Genomic DNA, 12,752 nt, shown 5'->3' with positions numbered 1-12,752 from the left:
TGTGTGTGTGTGTGTGTGTGTGTGTGTGTGTGTGTGTGTGTGTGTGTGTGTGTGTGTGTGTGTGTGTGTGTGTGTGTGTGTTCAAAAGCTCTTTGATGTTATCATCCAATTGCATTATTCCCCAACTGTCTTCCTCTTTGATATTTTTGACTTGATATTTTTCTCATCTGCGCGCTCTCTCACTCTGAGCAGAGAAACAGATGAATGTGACTCATGTTCATCAGTACCACTTGGCATTCTCTTCCCTCTCGTCTTCTCCTCACAATCCTCGTGTACCCCTTTGTCCTTGGCTGGGTATTTTATTTCTTATCTGATATCCTTGTCTTTCATTTAGATCCCTCACTGTTTAGCGTGATACATCATCTGAAGCCACCTGTAGGCGGTGGTTTAATGCTTCAAAAATTAAAAATCCTCTATTTAACTTTCATGTCTACTCTGTTTGAGATCAGGGTTAGCTTGTCTAATTATACAAAGCTTTTAAGGGTACCATAGTTTCAGTTGTTGTTCCTAATACGTAATAATGATTTTAAAATACTGCTGCAAATATGTCGTGAATATCTTAAGCTGTTTTCCCACATGAATTACAAAGAATGTTTGAAAGATTAGAGTACGTATAATCCAGTACACACAAAACATGAAATACAGTAAACAAAACAAAAAGTTACCTTGAATTGTGAGGAAAAAGGTTCAAATTACAATGTCAGATGGAGCAAATGGTCATTATGATCTTCCCCCCAACCTGCTGAGGGTCCTGGGCAATTGTGCCCTTGAGATGACCCTCATTTCATACAGATTCTGAAGGTAACTAAGGATGGCACTGGATCCTGCATGGTCACTAATGCTGTTTGATACACCCTCTAGCTAGCTAACACCCTCCACCTTCAATCAGGCTGGAAATTTATCCAAGTTATCTTATTTCTCATCTAGTACACTAACTACTGGAAATGATCCTCGTGGCCTGGGAAGGCCTTATAGAGTATACGAGAAGCAGCACACATGTTACAAGGTAACATTGCATGTGTAAAATACCTTTCACTTCTGGGATATTTCAGATTTCCACCTTTGGAAATACAAAGTTTGATGTATCTTGTTTTCCATTAAATAAAATAAAACAAACCTCTAAAATACAACTGTGTATTGAATGCATTGTGCCTGAAAATTTTAACAGGAAGGAGTAAAAACAATAACATCAGTTGTAATCTGTCAGAGATGTGCTGGCATTTCGTCATTATGAAGTAAAAATATAAGTGAGTACCAGATTTGTCATTCTCAGTTCTTGTCGTACCGGCCATTTTTCTGTGTAACCAGCTGACGGTGTGTGTGTGACTGTGTGTGTTTGTGTGAAGTCATGTTCCCTGCAGTGTGAAGCTGCTGCCATATCTGGATATAATTTTCTGTCTGGGCGGCTATGACAAATATATGAGTCACGGGTCAATAACGTCTCACAAAGATGAGATCATTACACACCATGGAGAGCTCAGATTGAAATTGTAAGTCACCGATACAAGGCACAAGCAATCTTTGTGTGTATGAGTGAATGAGTGACTGTGTGTGTGCTTGTGTGCCAGACTAATGGTCTATTGTGCTCTGTCAGGGTTTATTTAGCTGGCCGGGGCTGTGGGGTTTGCTGGCTTTGGAGTCTGGACCAGGCACTATTTTTACCTTAGCAGGAAGGGAGTACACCACCTTCTCTGTTACATATGCTCACTCTTAAACATTCATTCACCTTCAGTGTATAGTCTGATTTGCAAAGTTTTATCATACGCAGAAATCCTATGTGGGACAGACTGGGAAGAAATATAAAGAGCGAGAGATGACGTCCAGGAGGGCTTTTAGACACAACAAAAACCATCGAAAACACACATGGGCGAGCACAGTCCCCTACACACACATACTGCGGATATCCCTGTCCCATCGCTGAGGTGTCTCTTTTCAAACTGGTGGTGAGCAGCTGCTGTCCTCATGTCAGGGCATGAAGATGAAACAAACACCCGTCTGAGTTTCTCTCCTCGCTCTCTCTCTCTCTTTCCTGTCCTGAGCTGTGAGAGGCTGCCCTGGCCAGAGGGTGGAAGGTAGGGAGGGTCTAAAGGGGCTTTACCTCTGACAACTATGCTTTTTCAGTCCTGTGGGAGAGGCGGAATGAACCTATAGACAGAGCGTGCAGAGTATTCAGAAAGTGCAGGGAAGGAGAAACAGCGTCACAACATGTTAGGGTAAGACGAGGAGAAGACACCAGTAGAGGAGTAGATAGGGGTCAGTTGACTGGGATCATGATGCATTTTGACTGGACTAAAGCTCAGGAGTCAGTGTGGACTACAACCTACTGACTGGGACGTAGAAGGGAAAAGACAGGAAAACGGAGAAGGAGAGAAGGATGAGGGAGGCACTGGATAAAACGGATGTATGTGGAGGGGTGGATGATGTCATCAGGCAAGCCTCCAGTCTCTACCTCAGTGATGATTATAAAGAGGTAAAAGAAAGTATGGAATCAAATTTTGATCATTAATTGCATGATTTGAAAGTGTGTGAAGTCAGCAGGTGGATTATTTTAGGTAATATCCATCCCCGTGGTTATGTTGGAGGTTTCTTCTACTTCGTGTCTGCCAACTTAAACCACTGAACATACTTTTGTTCTGTTTTGTGACAAAAATAGAAGTTCAAACTTAATGCAAAGTGTAAAAGCGCTACTACAGAGTTCGGAGTTAACTCAGTTCCTAATGCAGCCATCTGTAATTTTTTTATAATCAGTATGAAATGTTTTATTTGTTTAATCCAATCCAATGAATACACTAAATTGTGCGTTTCATGATGGCCCATTAACCTCACTGTGAGTAAAAGCCTTCATAAAGTGACTCCACCAAGTTATTCTAGACCTTTAAAGGCACTTATTTGGGAAGTTATTTGGAGGTCTTAATTTAACTTTAATGGTCATGGGGAGAAAAAAACTACAGAATCTGCTTAAAATCTGATAAAAATGCTTCAAACGTTTTCCTGATTTAGGCCCAAAATAAAGTTTTTAAAAGCTCATGTGCCCTGAAAGTTAAACGTCCACCTCGATCTTTGGTGGAATTTTCCCACAGATTTCAGTTCAGGGATCCTTTGAGTGCTTTGATGTCTTTATTAATATAATAATGTCTCTTACTGCAACTGGCTCAGAAATAGTCCAACGCAACACTGCACTGTGTAAGTCTGAATCACTAGTTCAAGGATTTGCTCTAGAGAGAGAGCTAATGGGCTAATAGTTTTTGTTAGTTCCCAGTCTCCTCGGTGAACTAACTCACCTTCATACTGAGCAGAGACGTGATAGTGAGTTTCAGCTTCTGATTTGATTTTCAGCAAGAAAAGTAATAAAAAAAAAATCCAAATGGCTGAACTTTCCATTTAATCCACTTTTGCGTGTTGTGCACAGCTGTGAATGCAGCTCAAAGACCGAGGCTGATGTAGTTTGGGCTTTTGAGCACTTACGTATTCGGGCCACTGTTATGACAAAACAGTATGAGTAACCAGGATTTTATTCTGTTACTCTGCTGCACTTTGCTCTACAAATACTCGGCCCTTCTGCTTGAAAGAATGCTCTAGTGTCACATGGTGGACCCATTGTCCTGTCCAAACCCACTTCATGCTCCTTATCTCTTCTGCCTCCCTTTGTCAGTCTCTCCCCCCCCCTTCTTTTTTCCTTTCTCCCACCAAAACCCTCCCCCACCTCTTTTACCCCACATGAACATTCATGTGTAGCCCAATGCCACTTGTTGAGTTGTTCCCTTCCAATCTGAGTGACAGGAGCAGCCTTGCACTGACCTGCAGCTGAACTATACGGGGGGTCAAAGGTCAGGTCTCTTATCTGTATGGAATGTTCCACTGCCTGGACAGACGGGTCTCAGATAGCATGAGAATTGAAGACAGTCTTACACACACAAGCACACACCTCTTTAGAGACATTTAAAGAAATCTGTGCGCTTCCTCTGCTGCTGAGATGTGAATATCACTGCCGTGTAGATGGGAAGGCTCTTCCAGTAGTCAGTCAGTTTAGCCTACAGGGTGTAAAGCTGTCCTCATAAAGCAGGTGCCATCCTCAGAAAGTCATTGTATAACTGTATGCCAAGAAGACCACGAAGATTTGACACTTTGTTCACTTTGATTTATTTAGGGGTTACAAAATCTCATGTGCTATTTTGCTTTAGATATGCTTCTAAGTAGCTATGCTGTATAATGGATTACCAGCTGCTGGACATGCACTCACTGTTTTCGAACTGTAATTGTACATTACAGTGGTACAGACAGTGCAGACAAGCAAGAAAGCAAAAATAGAAATGAGCATTTTCCCCTCGATGTTACATTTTAAATTTTAAATATAGTCAAGTTGATCCAGTTTTACTCTAAGCCTGCAAGAACATCTGTGTGAAATGTGAAAGTATGTAGCACAGTCATAACAACTGGCTCATACAGAAGACTTTTTGGCCTTGTTTCTGTTTGTAAAGCTGAGGGTTCAGCAGCATCCCACTGTTAGTCCTGGAAAATATATGTGAGTGAAGTCATCCCTGTTTGGATTCACACCATCACACAGAAATTTCATAACGCAGCAACGCACACGCACATCGACACAGCACCTTCGCTGAAAACAAGCACTCAGTCATGCCCAGGTGTGCTCCACTGTCGTGCATTTACTAATAATATACATGAAGACCTGAAGTCTGTGCTCAGAAGAACGGCATTTTTGTGCAAGTGCATGTGTGATAACAGTGGGTTCTTGTTCTCAGTCAGGGAGTAAGGTCCGGGTCACTGAAAAGACTCCATTGTGCAGAAAAAGAGAGACCACTTTGTAAGGAATTGTGTGAAAAGAGATGAAGAAACCTTGTAGAGCACTCCTCAGCCAAGGCCAATACCATATGTCTCAAATTCAACAAAAGTGATCCCCATCTGTTCCAAACTTTAATATGCACTTCCCTTGCTCCACCTGTCCACCAAGTCTCCAGACACTCAGCCTTTAGTTTTTTGGGTTAATCTTGATGAAAAAAAAGATAAAGTATGCAGCACTGATCACATTCCTTAGCCTTCGCAAAGGAGTGAAGGGGTTTATACGTTTTAAAGAAACACTATCTACCACATATTTTAAGTTACAGTAAAAGATGGCTTTCAGAGACTGAAATCAGAGAAAAGTCAAGCACAGCTGTACTGATTCATGCACATCCGCATTTACATGTAAACACGTCTCAGATCTTAACCACTGAAAAAATTCTGGCCACGAGAGCCAACAATTTTGTGGGAGGCAGAAGGAGGATGCTCTTTGCTGGTGCGGATAATTAAATTCATCTCCCTTCTCTAATATAGATTTTCAGGGAAGATTTGAAGGCTCAAAACAAGCACCCTGTCGTCCACTGCCAGGCCTAAATCACCCTCTAGGCCTGCGGATGAATGGTTGTACTGCAGAGTGGAGAGGAGGAAATGCCTTTGTCAATGAGGGTTTTTTCAGCAGAGGAAATTGCTTGGTGATTTTGAGGAAAAACAGAAATTAGTCCAATTGTGTTGGTCCCAATCTAATTTGGAAAGTGATGGCTCTAGTGTTTAGGCCAGGAACTGATGGAGGTAGTTAGGATGATCTCTCATTCGGTGTCTCTTACTCGTTTCGTGCATTAAAATGTTAATGTAATGGATCCAGCAATTTTCCATGTCATCATCAAGTGGAAATGCTCATTTGCGCTTTGTGGATTTTTAGTTTTTCTTCTTTCTTTGGGAGGATATTTAGCAGAAAAATTACAGAGTAAAGCGCACGGAAGAATGTTTGAATAGCAAACCTAATGGAAAGGGTTTGTGTGCCTGGAGCCTGTGACTTGCAAGGTTTGCTTGTCATTCAAAAGTCACACCTGTAAGAGGTGGAAGTGAATATGGAAACTGTGACAGGATGTGATAGCTTCCTGCGTTTGAAAAGTATGTAATTAAACTGATTTTCAGTCAAGGGAGAAACTGAAACTAATATGAAATATTAACATTTAAAGAGAGAAAAACATGCACAAAAAAACATCTGCCCATTTCACACTTCCTCTTGTTAGTTGCATATTCAACACCTTTCTAAAAGGTTTATGGATCTCTCATGATGACTGTTTTACCACCTGCACGCACACACAAGCGCACAACGCAAACAAGCAGTATAACTGATGACGCCTATTCAATGAGAGGAAGTTGTTTTGTCAGGCAGGTGTCAGGTGCAGAGCTTTGCAGAGCCACATCTGCGTGATGTAGTCGTCTACTGTCACCAGGGGGCGATGTCAACAATATAACAGCCAGTAATGTGGGCAAACAAATGTGAAACCAATATGTAGTGCGTTATGGTGCTCGCCGAAGAAATGAGAATTTGTCAGGGTAAGTTCACCAGTTAAGAACTTATCAGTCACAAGTCGTTAGCCAGTGACCACGCAGTGTCAGATCCACACACCTCACATTATCACCACCAGCAACACGCATGTGCGTCTCCATAGCCTCTGGTTGGTTGGATTGTAATAATCCTTTCCTCTGTGTAGCCAAAGAGCTATGCTTACGGACACAAACACAACAACATTAATCCGGCTTTAATCCAACTGCAGATCAGTGTTACAGTTTGACTCCCAGAGATTTTCCCACTTCTTTATGGAACGTAATGTTGTTTTGTGTGTCTTCATATCAGTTTTGACAGTGCATCACGACTATACCTGCCAGGGGCGTAATTTCCAGGGGGGTTAGGGCGGTTATGACCCCCCCAATAATCAGACCCAGCCAATATAACCCCCCTAATAAAATTAAGAATTATCTTGCATTAATAGGCTGTTTTCTTAAACCCGCTGGTCTGCTTCTTTCCTCCTTGTTTTATACCATATAATTACCAAGTGGATATCTTTGTGTTCTGCAGTGTTAGTCAGACAGACAACACGAATGTGAAGATGTAACCTTGAATGAATTGAAGGATTTCTCGGCTGACTGAGAAAATATTCAGATTAAAAACAGCCCTGGCTTTCCTGTATTCATTGTTTGCATTATATAGAGTCGAACCAGCTTAAGAGTATAACAGTAAAACTCATAAGCAGTGCTGTTAATTATTGCTCTTGAATATCATCAGTAACCAGCGTGTCCTTGGGCATCCCTGTTGCACATTATTGCAGCATATGCTTTGTCTTCTGCATCACTAATGTATTTAAAAAAACTCTGAACTCTGATGACTGGACATTAAATGTAAATCTGTGCTGCTGAGCTGAATAGTAAAACATTACTAAAAACTGGATAAACACAAAGCTGTTAAATAGATCTGCATCTTTATTTCCACCTACATAAGGTCTTCAGCATGTCTTTACCTGTTGTTAAGGTGACATTAATAACATCCAAAATATCCCCTGAGCCTTCGTGAAGAATTCCTTCCCACCCATCCCTCATTTTAGTCTTTTCTTAGCTCTCACCACATGAGCGGAGCATGCAGTTACCGATGCTCAGTGAGCCTGCTGCTTTTGATTCTTACCTTTGCTTGGAGCTACTGTTCAGTGGAGTAACATGAGTGACAGCTTTGTTGCAGTCAGTATGAGTGATGTGTAGTATACGTGTTTGACCTGCACTGTGCCACACAGGCTGCTGTTGCACCTTTGAAGCGGTGAATTGAAACTTTCAAGTGTGTTCTCCAGGGAGTGTCTCAAACAGAGCAGTGCCTGGTCCGCTCCTCAACATGCCAGTGCGTGTTTATGTGTGTGTGTGTGCTCACTGCACAAGGAGTGTCTTGCGGCCTCTTGTGTGGAGTGGGATTATGTTAATATGTTAATTTGTCCTCAGTGAAGGCACTCTCACCAACGCCTGCACGCAATTGTCAAGAGAGATAGGCAGTGAGAGAGGAAAGGTGGGAGAGAAGGAGTTGAGAAAATGAGTGGGAGAGCGGTGAAGGTGTGATGTGCGATTTGGAGTAGCGTAACGAACAGTGAACGCAGAGAGATGGTTTGATGGAAGGGTTAGGACGGGCCTGAGGATGAAGATGAAGAAGAAAGCATGTAAATGGAAACAACAAGACAGATGAGCAAGGTGAAAAGTTTTAAGATGGTTTGCATGAAAATAGGAAGGAGATAAAGTAATGGACAAACTCGCAAAGACAGGAATAGTGACTATCAGTCAGGCAAACACCACAGGTATCTCTTTCCTGCTTAGCACATTCTCACCTCAATCTTACGCTCTCCCTTTTGCCAATTTGCCTTTTCTAAGACAGAAATACAGGCCAGAAATATGGGAAAGAGAGAGACTACAGACAGAGCAGGAATGTAGCAGTTGCATGATATATATCTTAGCACAGTACCCTGGTTCCCATAAGACGTTAATATGTCATCATTATGGATAGCTTTGCTGTGCACAAACCAAATAGTTGATTTAACCTCAAATCATGTAAAGCTTTGTTTTGTAAACCTTTCCCTCCCTTCAGGTCCCCAGACTCCCATTTGAGAGAAGGACGTTTAGGCACTGCAGTGTTTGGGGCAACTGTTTATCAAACAACCTGCAAAAAATTCTGCAGAGCTTGTCCTTCAAAAATGTGACGCCACAGTTTAAGTGGGTCACTAGTAGCGTGCATCTCTGCCTGCTGTGTTCACCTGTTATCAGCAGAGGCGAGATGGGTAGCTGGTGCGATTTTGTATGAGCACCACCCGTGCTGAAGCTGTCCTGAGCTACTTGAAGAGGCGAGACAAGAGAAACTCTGAAACTGTGTTGTTTGGAATTTCTTGCACCTTTAATTATGCATGAAATGTGCATTAGAGTAATTTCTCAGGGGTTTATTCTATATAAACTCTTGCACGTTGTCTGAGATATCAAGTGTTGTTCTCTGAATCAACAGTACCACCTCCTGGTGAATCCTGGTACTGTCAATTTCTGAAGCTCTAATATTTCAAAACCAGGTTGTTGTTTTTTAGTAAATCAGCCTACACCATGCTTTGTATCAAAGTTGGCTAAGACAGATGCTGCTATAGATATGCTTGCATCTTTGGTTTGTACAGTCAGAAAGTGATCAGGGTGGCACTGCTTTCTATCTGTGCATGTCCTGCGGGATGAAGCTTACTAAAGGGGAAGACACTTGGCCTAATTTCGAAACTGCAATATCAGTCATCAAAAAGATCACAAAAAGTAACCAAATCCTGTTATTTTACTGTTGCAGGCCCAGAAGAATGAGCGGGAGTCTATCAGGCAGAAGTTGGCCCTGGGCAGTTTCTTCGATGATGGGCCGGGCATCTACACCAGCTGTAGCAAGAGTGGCAAACCCAGTTTGTCCTCAAGGTAACACAGCTGACATCTCTCGTATAAGCATGTGACTAACACTTGGAAGGTGTTTGATTGCGTGCGGTTTGTTGTTCGTTCGTTTGTTTTGTTGTTTTATTTTGAAGTGTGTGTGTGGAGGGTGTTATGCGGTCACATAATTCTCTAAATGTGAAAGTGCGCTGAATCAAAATGTATATCTATCAAGTTCTCTTTACTGTCATTGGCAGCTGAGTGGGGTAATGTCATATAGTCAGACCTTGTGGTTTTTCACTTCCCAAGAAAATACCAACGTGTGTATGCACAGAAACACACACACATACACACACAACCTCCTACTTGTACCTTACTGGAACTGCAGTGCTCATCGTATCCCCGTGATTCGAATCAAGTGGATTTCTCATTATTTGTGGTTAATCGTCAAAGGGCAGTATTGTGCAAAATAAGATGCACTCATCAGTTTGACATTAACACGATGTTCTCGAGAAAACCCTGAAATGAGGAGCTTAGTACATTTATGAATTTTTCATATTGGAGTACCAAAAGACTGTTTACATCTTATGACACTGTCTCAGGCATTTCCATCTCTTTCTACTCAGTGCTAATTGTCAGCTGATATATTAACCAATGCTAATATGTCTGAGCCAGATTTATATTGCCAAGCACTATATATATATATATATACATATATCAGCCAGGCCCTACACTGTTTATTGCTGAACTTCAGTGTATCGTCTCCTGGTTGTCAAAAAGTCACTTTAGTGGTCTGTGCAATTCAGAGAGTGTTTTGATTCTCCTTCTCTCACTCAAAAAACCAACCAGCCACTCAGGTCCTATTTTTATTGGGACTGATTGGATCTATGCTATGTAATCAATCACCTCTGTTTGTAATTACTCTATTGAATTAAGCAGATTATTGATCCACAGTGGGATGGAGCTACACCTTGCGACATTCTGTTCTTCCATGGCACAAATACACCCCCTCTGGTCCAGGCAGATTGCAGCAGACCTATCTGAGGCCACCTGGATCGATGCAAAGGGGAGATGATTAAAAACAAGAGCTCTCTTTAATTTCATCTTCAGCTGGCACTTTTCTCTGCTCATGAAGGGCACTTGTTTCTATTGGGATCTTCTTTCTTATTCCCGTATTTCTGTGTTTTAGCACATCAAGGTTTGTGTTTGCTCTCTTACACTCGCAGCACTCTTTGTAAGAGCAGCAGTGCATCAGTGTTCATTTTGGTGTTGCTCCAAGTCTGCGTCAGTCACTGCAGAATCAACTAACAAGTGAACCAACTTAACGCCCGCTTTGTGCTAATATTGTTTTTCTCTGTGTTTTCGCGCCTCTCTTTCAGGCTGCAGAGTGGGATGAACCTACAAATCTGTTTTGTCAACGATAGTGGCAGCGATAAGGACAGCGATGCAGACGACAGCAAGACGGAGACTAGCCTGGACACACCTCTGTCCCCTATGGTATGCACAGATGCCCACACGCCCACCACTGAAGCCCGTGGCAAAATTCAAAAATGGAGAAGAAAAAAAGGACTTAAATCCTGATATCACTATGCGATGTAATGATGATGTGAAAGTAGCAAAGTGTAAAGATTTGATTGTATCAACGGAAAATCAAGAAATAATAAGAATGAAAGCAGATTAGTGGGAGGGATAGTGTGTTCAATATGAATCAGAGAGATAACTGGCAGTTTAGCACCTTTATGAATTTCTGTGCTCGTGTTTTCTGCGCTGTTCACCAGTTCACAGTTCCAAGGAAAAGCAATTTGGTAGGTGCTCGCTGAGACCACGGATGACTGGCTGCAATAACCTGTTATCACACTGAGACATACTTAACAAAATGAGAGGGAGAAAGATCAAATTTGAGCCTTGTGTCGCACCCATGTGCATAATGACACTCTCATCAGTGTTAAAATCTGCATACCAAAATGCCAAGAAGTCATGAGCGTTAACTCCTTATTACTTCCTCTTTCTTGTGTGATCCATACGTTATTTTCCCTCTAACTTCCAATTGTGTCTCCTCTCTCCTTCAATTATCCAATTCCCATTTTACCTACTCCCTACCTTCCTCCTCCCTGCAGTCCAAACAGAGTTCTTCCTACTCGGACAGGGACACCACAGAGGACGACTCGGAGTCTCTGGAGGACATGGACTTCTTGAGTCGACAGAAGAAGCTGCAAGCAGAGGCTAAACTGGCCCTGGCTATGGCCAAGCCCATGGCCAAGATGCAGGTGGAGGTTGAAAAACAGAACCGCAAAAAGTCACCAGTGGCTGACCTGGTCAGTTCCAGAAATCCGAGGCTGTCTGTTTAGCTGTTTATTCATTTATTTCCTTTTTGTGTATTACTCATACAATCTTTGACCTTTCACAAGTCATGGCATGACGGAGTGGTGATTAAGCTCTACACAATTATTATTAGACTTAAACTTTCTTGATTAAAATTAATTAGTTTTTTAAAAAACAGGGTGATGATGTTGTCAGTGTAATTTACATTTTCTCTTCTGGGGTCCAAAGTGGCTAAAACATCATAAATATTATTATTACAGGACTAAAAAGACCACTTTTAACAGTGTATGGATCTAACAGCTGACTTCTGACTCACTCAAGCGGGTGACTTCTTTAAGACACTATACATGCTGGAGTGACCCTTAAAGTAGCAGCTGAAAGATGCTCGTGAAGCTCATGTGAACAACCTTAGTTACTGAGAAGCTTTTCTACTTTTGCTCAGAGAAGGTTTAGAGTATGTCTAGGCCATAAATAATTTTTTTTATTCAAGAGTGAAAGCCTAGAGAAAGTGAAAAATGAGCAGTTTAGGTGATGTCCCTGAGGACTGACACTTTTACTGTTTGCTGATAATCAGCGGAAGACGCGTCTTGTAGCCCTCTACATGCTCTCTCTCAGTGGCACTTTTCTGACACGGCTTACGCTGGGATGTAATGGAAACAAATACCAGTCAAAGCCCACCCACCCCTCCTCTGTTTCCTCTCCTCTTCTTAAAGAGAGGAAGGTGATGACAGCCCTGCTCATCATTATTTCATTCATTTATGTCTGCCCCGCTGCCTCCTCCGGAGCACGCACGCCAAGGGACACTCACACATCCACGGTGTCACAGATGCACACTTTGTTTCCACGCGCACTTGAAGTCAGAACTTTTTTACTTATTCAGAAACGAGAAGGGCAACTCGCCCGGGTCCATCTATAATTCATATGCCAGAAAGCATCGACTTTGGTGTTCAGGGATGTAGCAGTGCTCAGCAGTCAGAAGACATCACCGTCACACGCGGACACGACCCGCAGTGAATTTTAAAATGTTTTAAGGCTACAGCTGCCCGCCTTCTCCGCAACACCAGAGATCTGTTAAACTGCGTTCATTACAAATGTAAAGTGGTGAACGGTGATTCCCAGCTAAGAGCGCTTTTACCACAAGTGGTTCATCTGCAGGCCTCAACTAATTTGAAAAGTGTAAAATTATAATTTGTTTAAAGAAGACGTCCTTTAAG

The 12,752-nt window shown here is 42.1% G+C and overlaps 1 protein-coding gene across 5 annotated transcripts in view; it reads left to right on the top strand.

Moving 5' to 3' along the window:
- The window catches only part of schip1 (schwannomin interacting protein 1), a 221,414-nt gene that overhangs the window by 201,041 nt on the left and 7,621 nt on the right, over positions 1-12,752 (top strand). For 4 of the 5 annotated variants that reach the window (XM_005742163.1, XM_005742165.2, XM_005742164.2 and 1 more), the window contains 3 exons: positions 9,146-9,264; positions 10,596-10,713; positions 11,334-11,531. In XM_005742163.1, coding sequence (XP_005742220.1) covers positions 9,146-9,264; positions 10,596-10,713; positions 11,334-11,531 — 435 coding nt within the window. Of the gene's footprint in view, positions 1-2,065; positions 2,471-9,145; positions 9,265-10,595; positions 10,714-11,333; positions 11,532-12,752 lie in introns of those variants that run through there. The other variant, XM_005742166.1, reaches the window with a different exon arrangement.

This window comes from Pundamilia nyererei, unplaced genomic scaffold (genome assembly GCF_000239375.1).
Source record: "Pundamilia nyererei isolate P.nyererei 1_Seehausen unplaced genomic scaffold, PunNye1.0 scaffold00117, whole genome shotgun sequence".
Taxonomy (NCBI): domain Eukaryota; kingdom Metazoa; phylum Chordata; class Actinopteri; order Cichliformes; family Cichlidae; genus Pundamilia; species Pundamilia nyererei.
The sequence above is the reverse complement of the archived record's forward strand: the minus strand, read 5'-3'. Positions and strand labels throughout refer to the sequence as shown.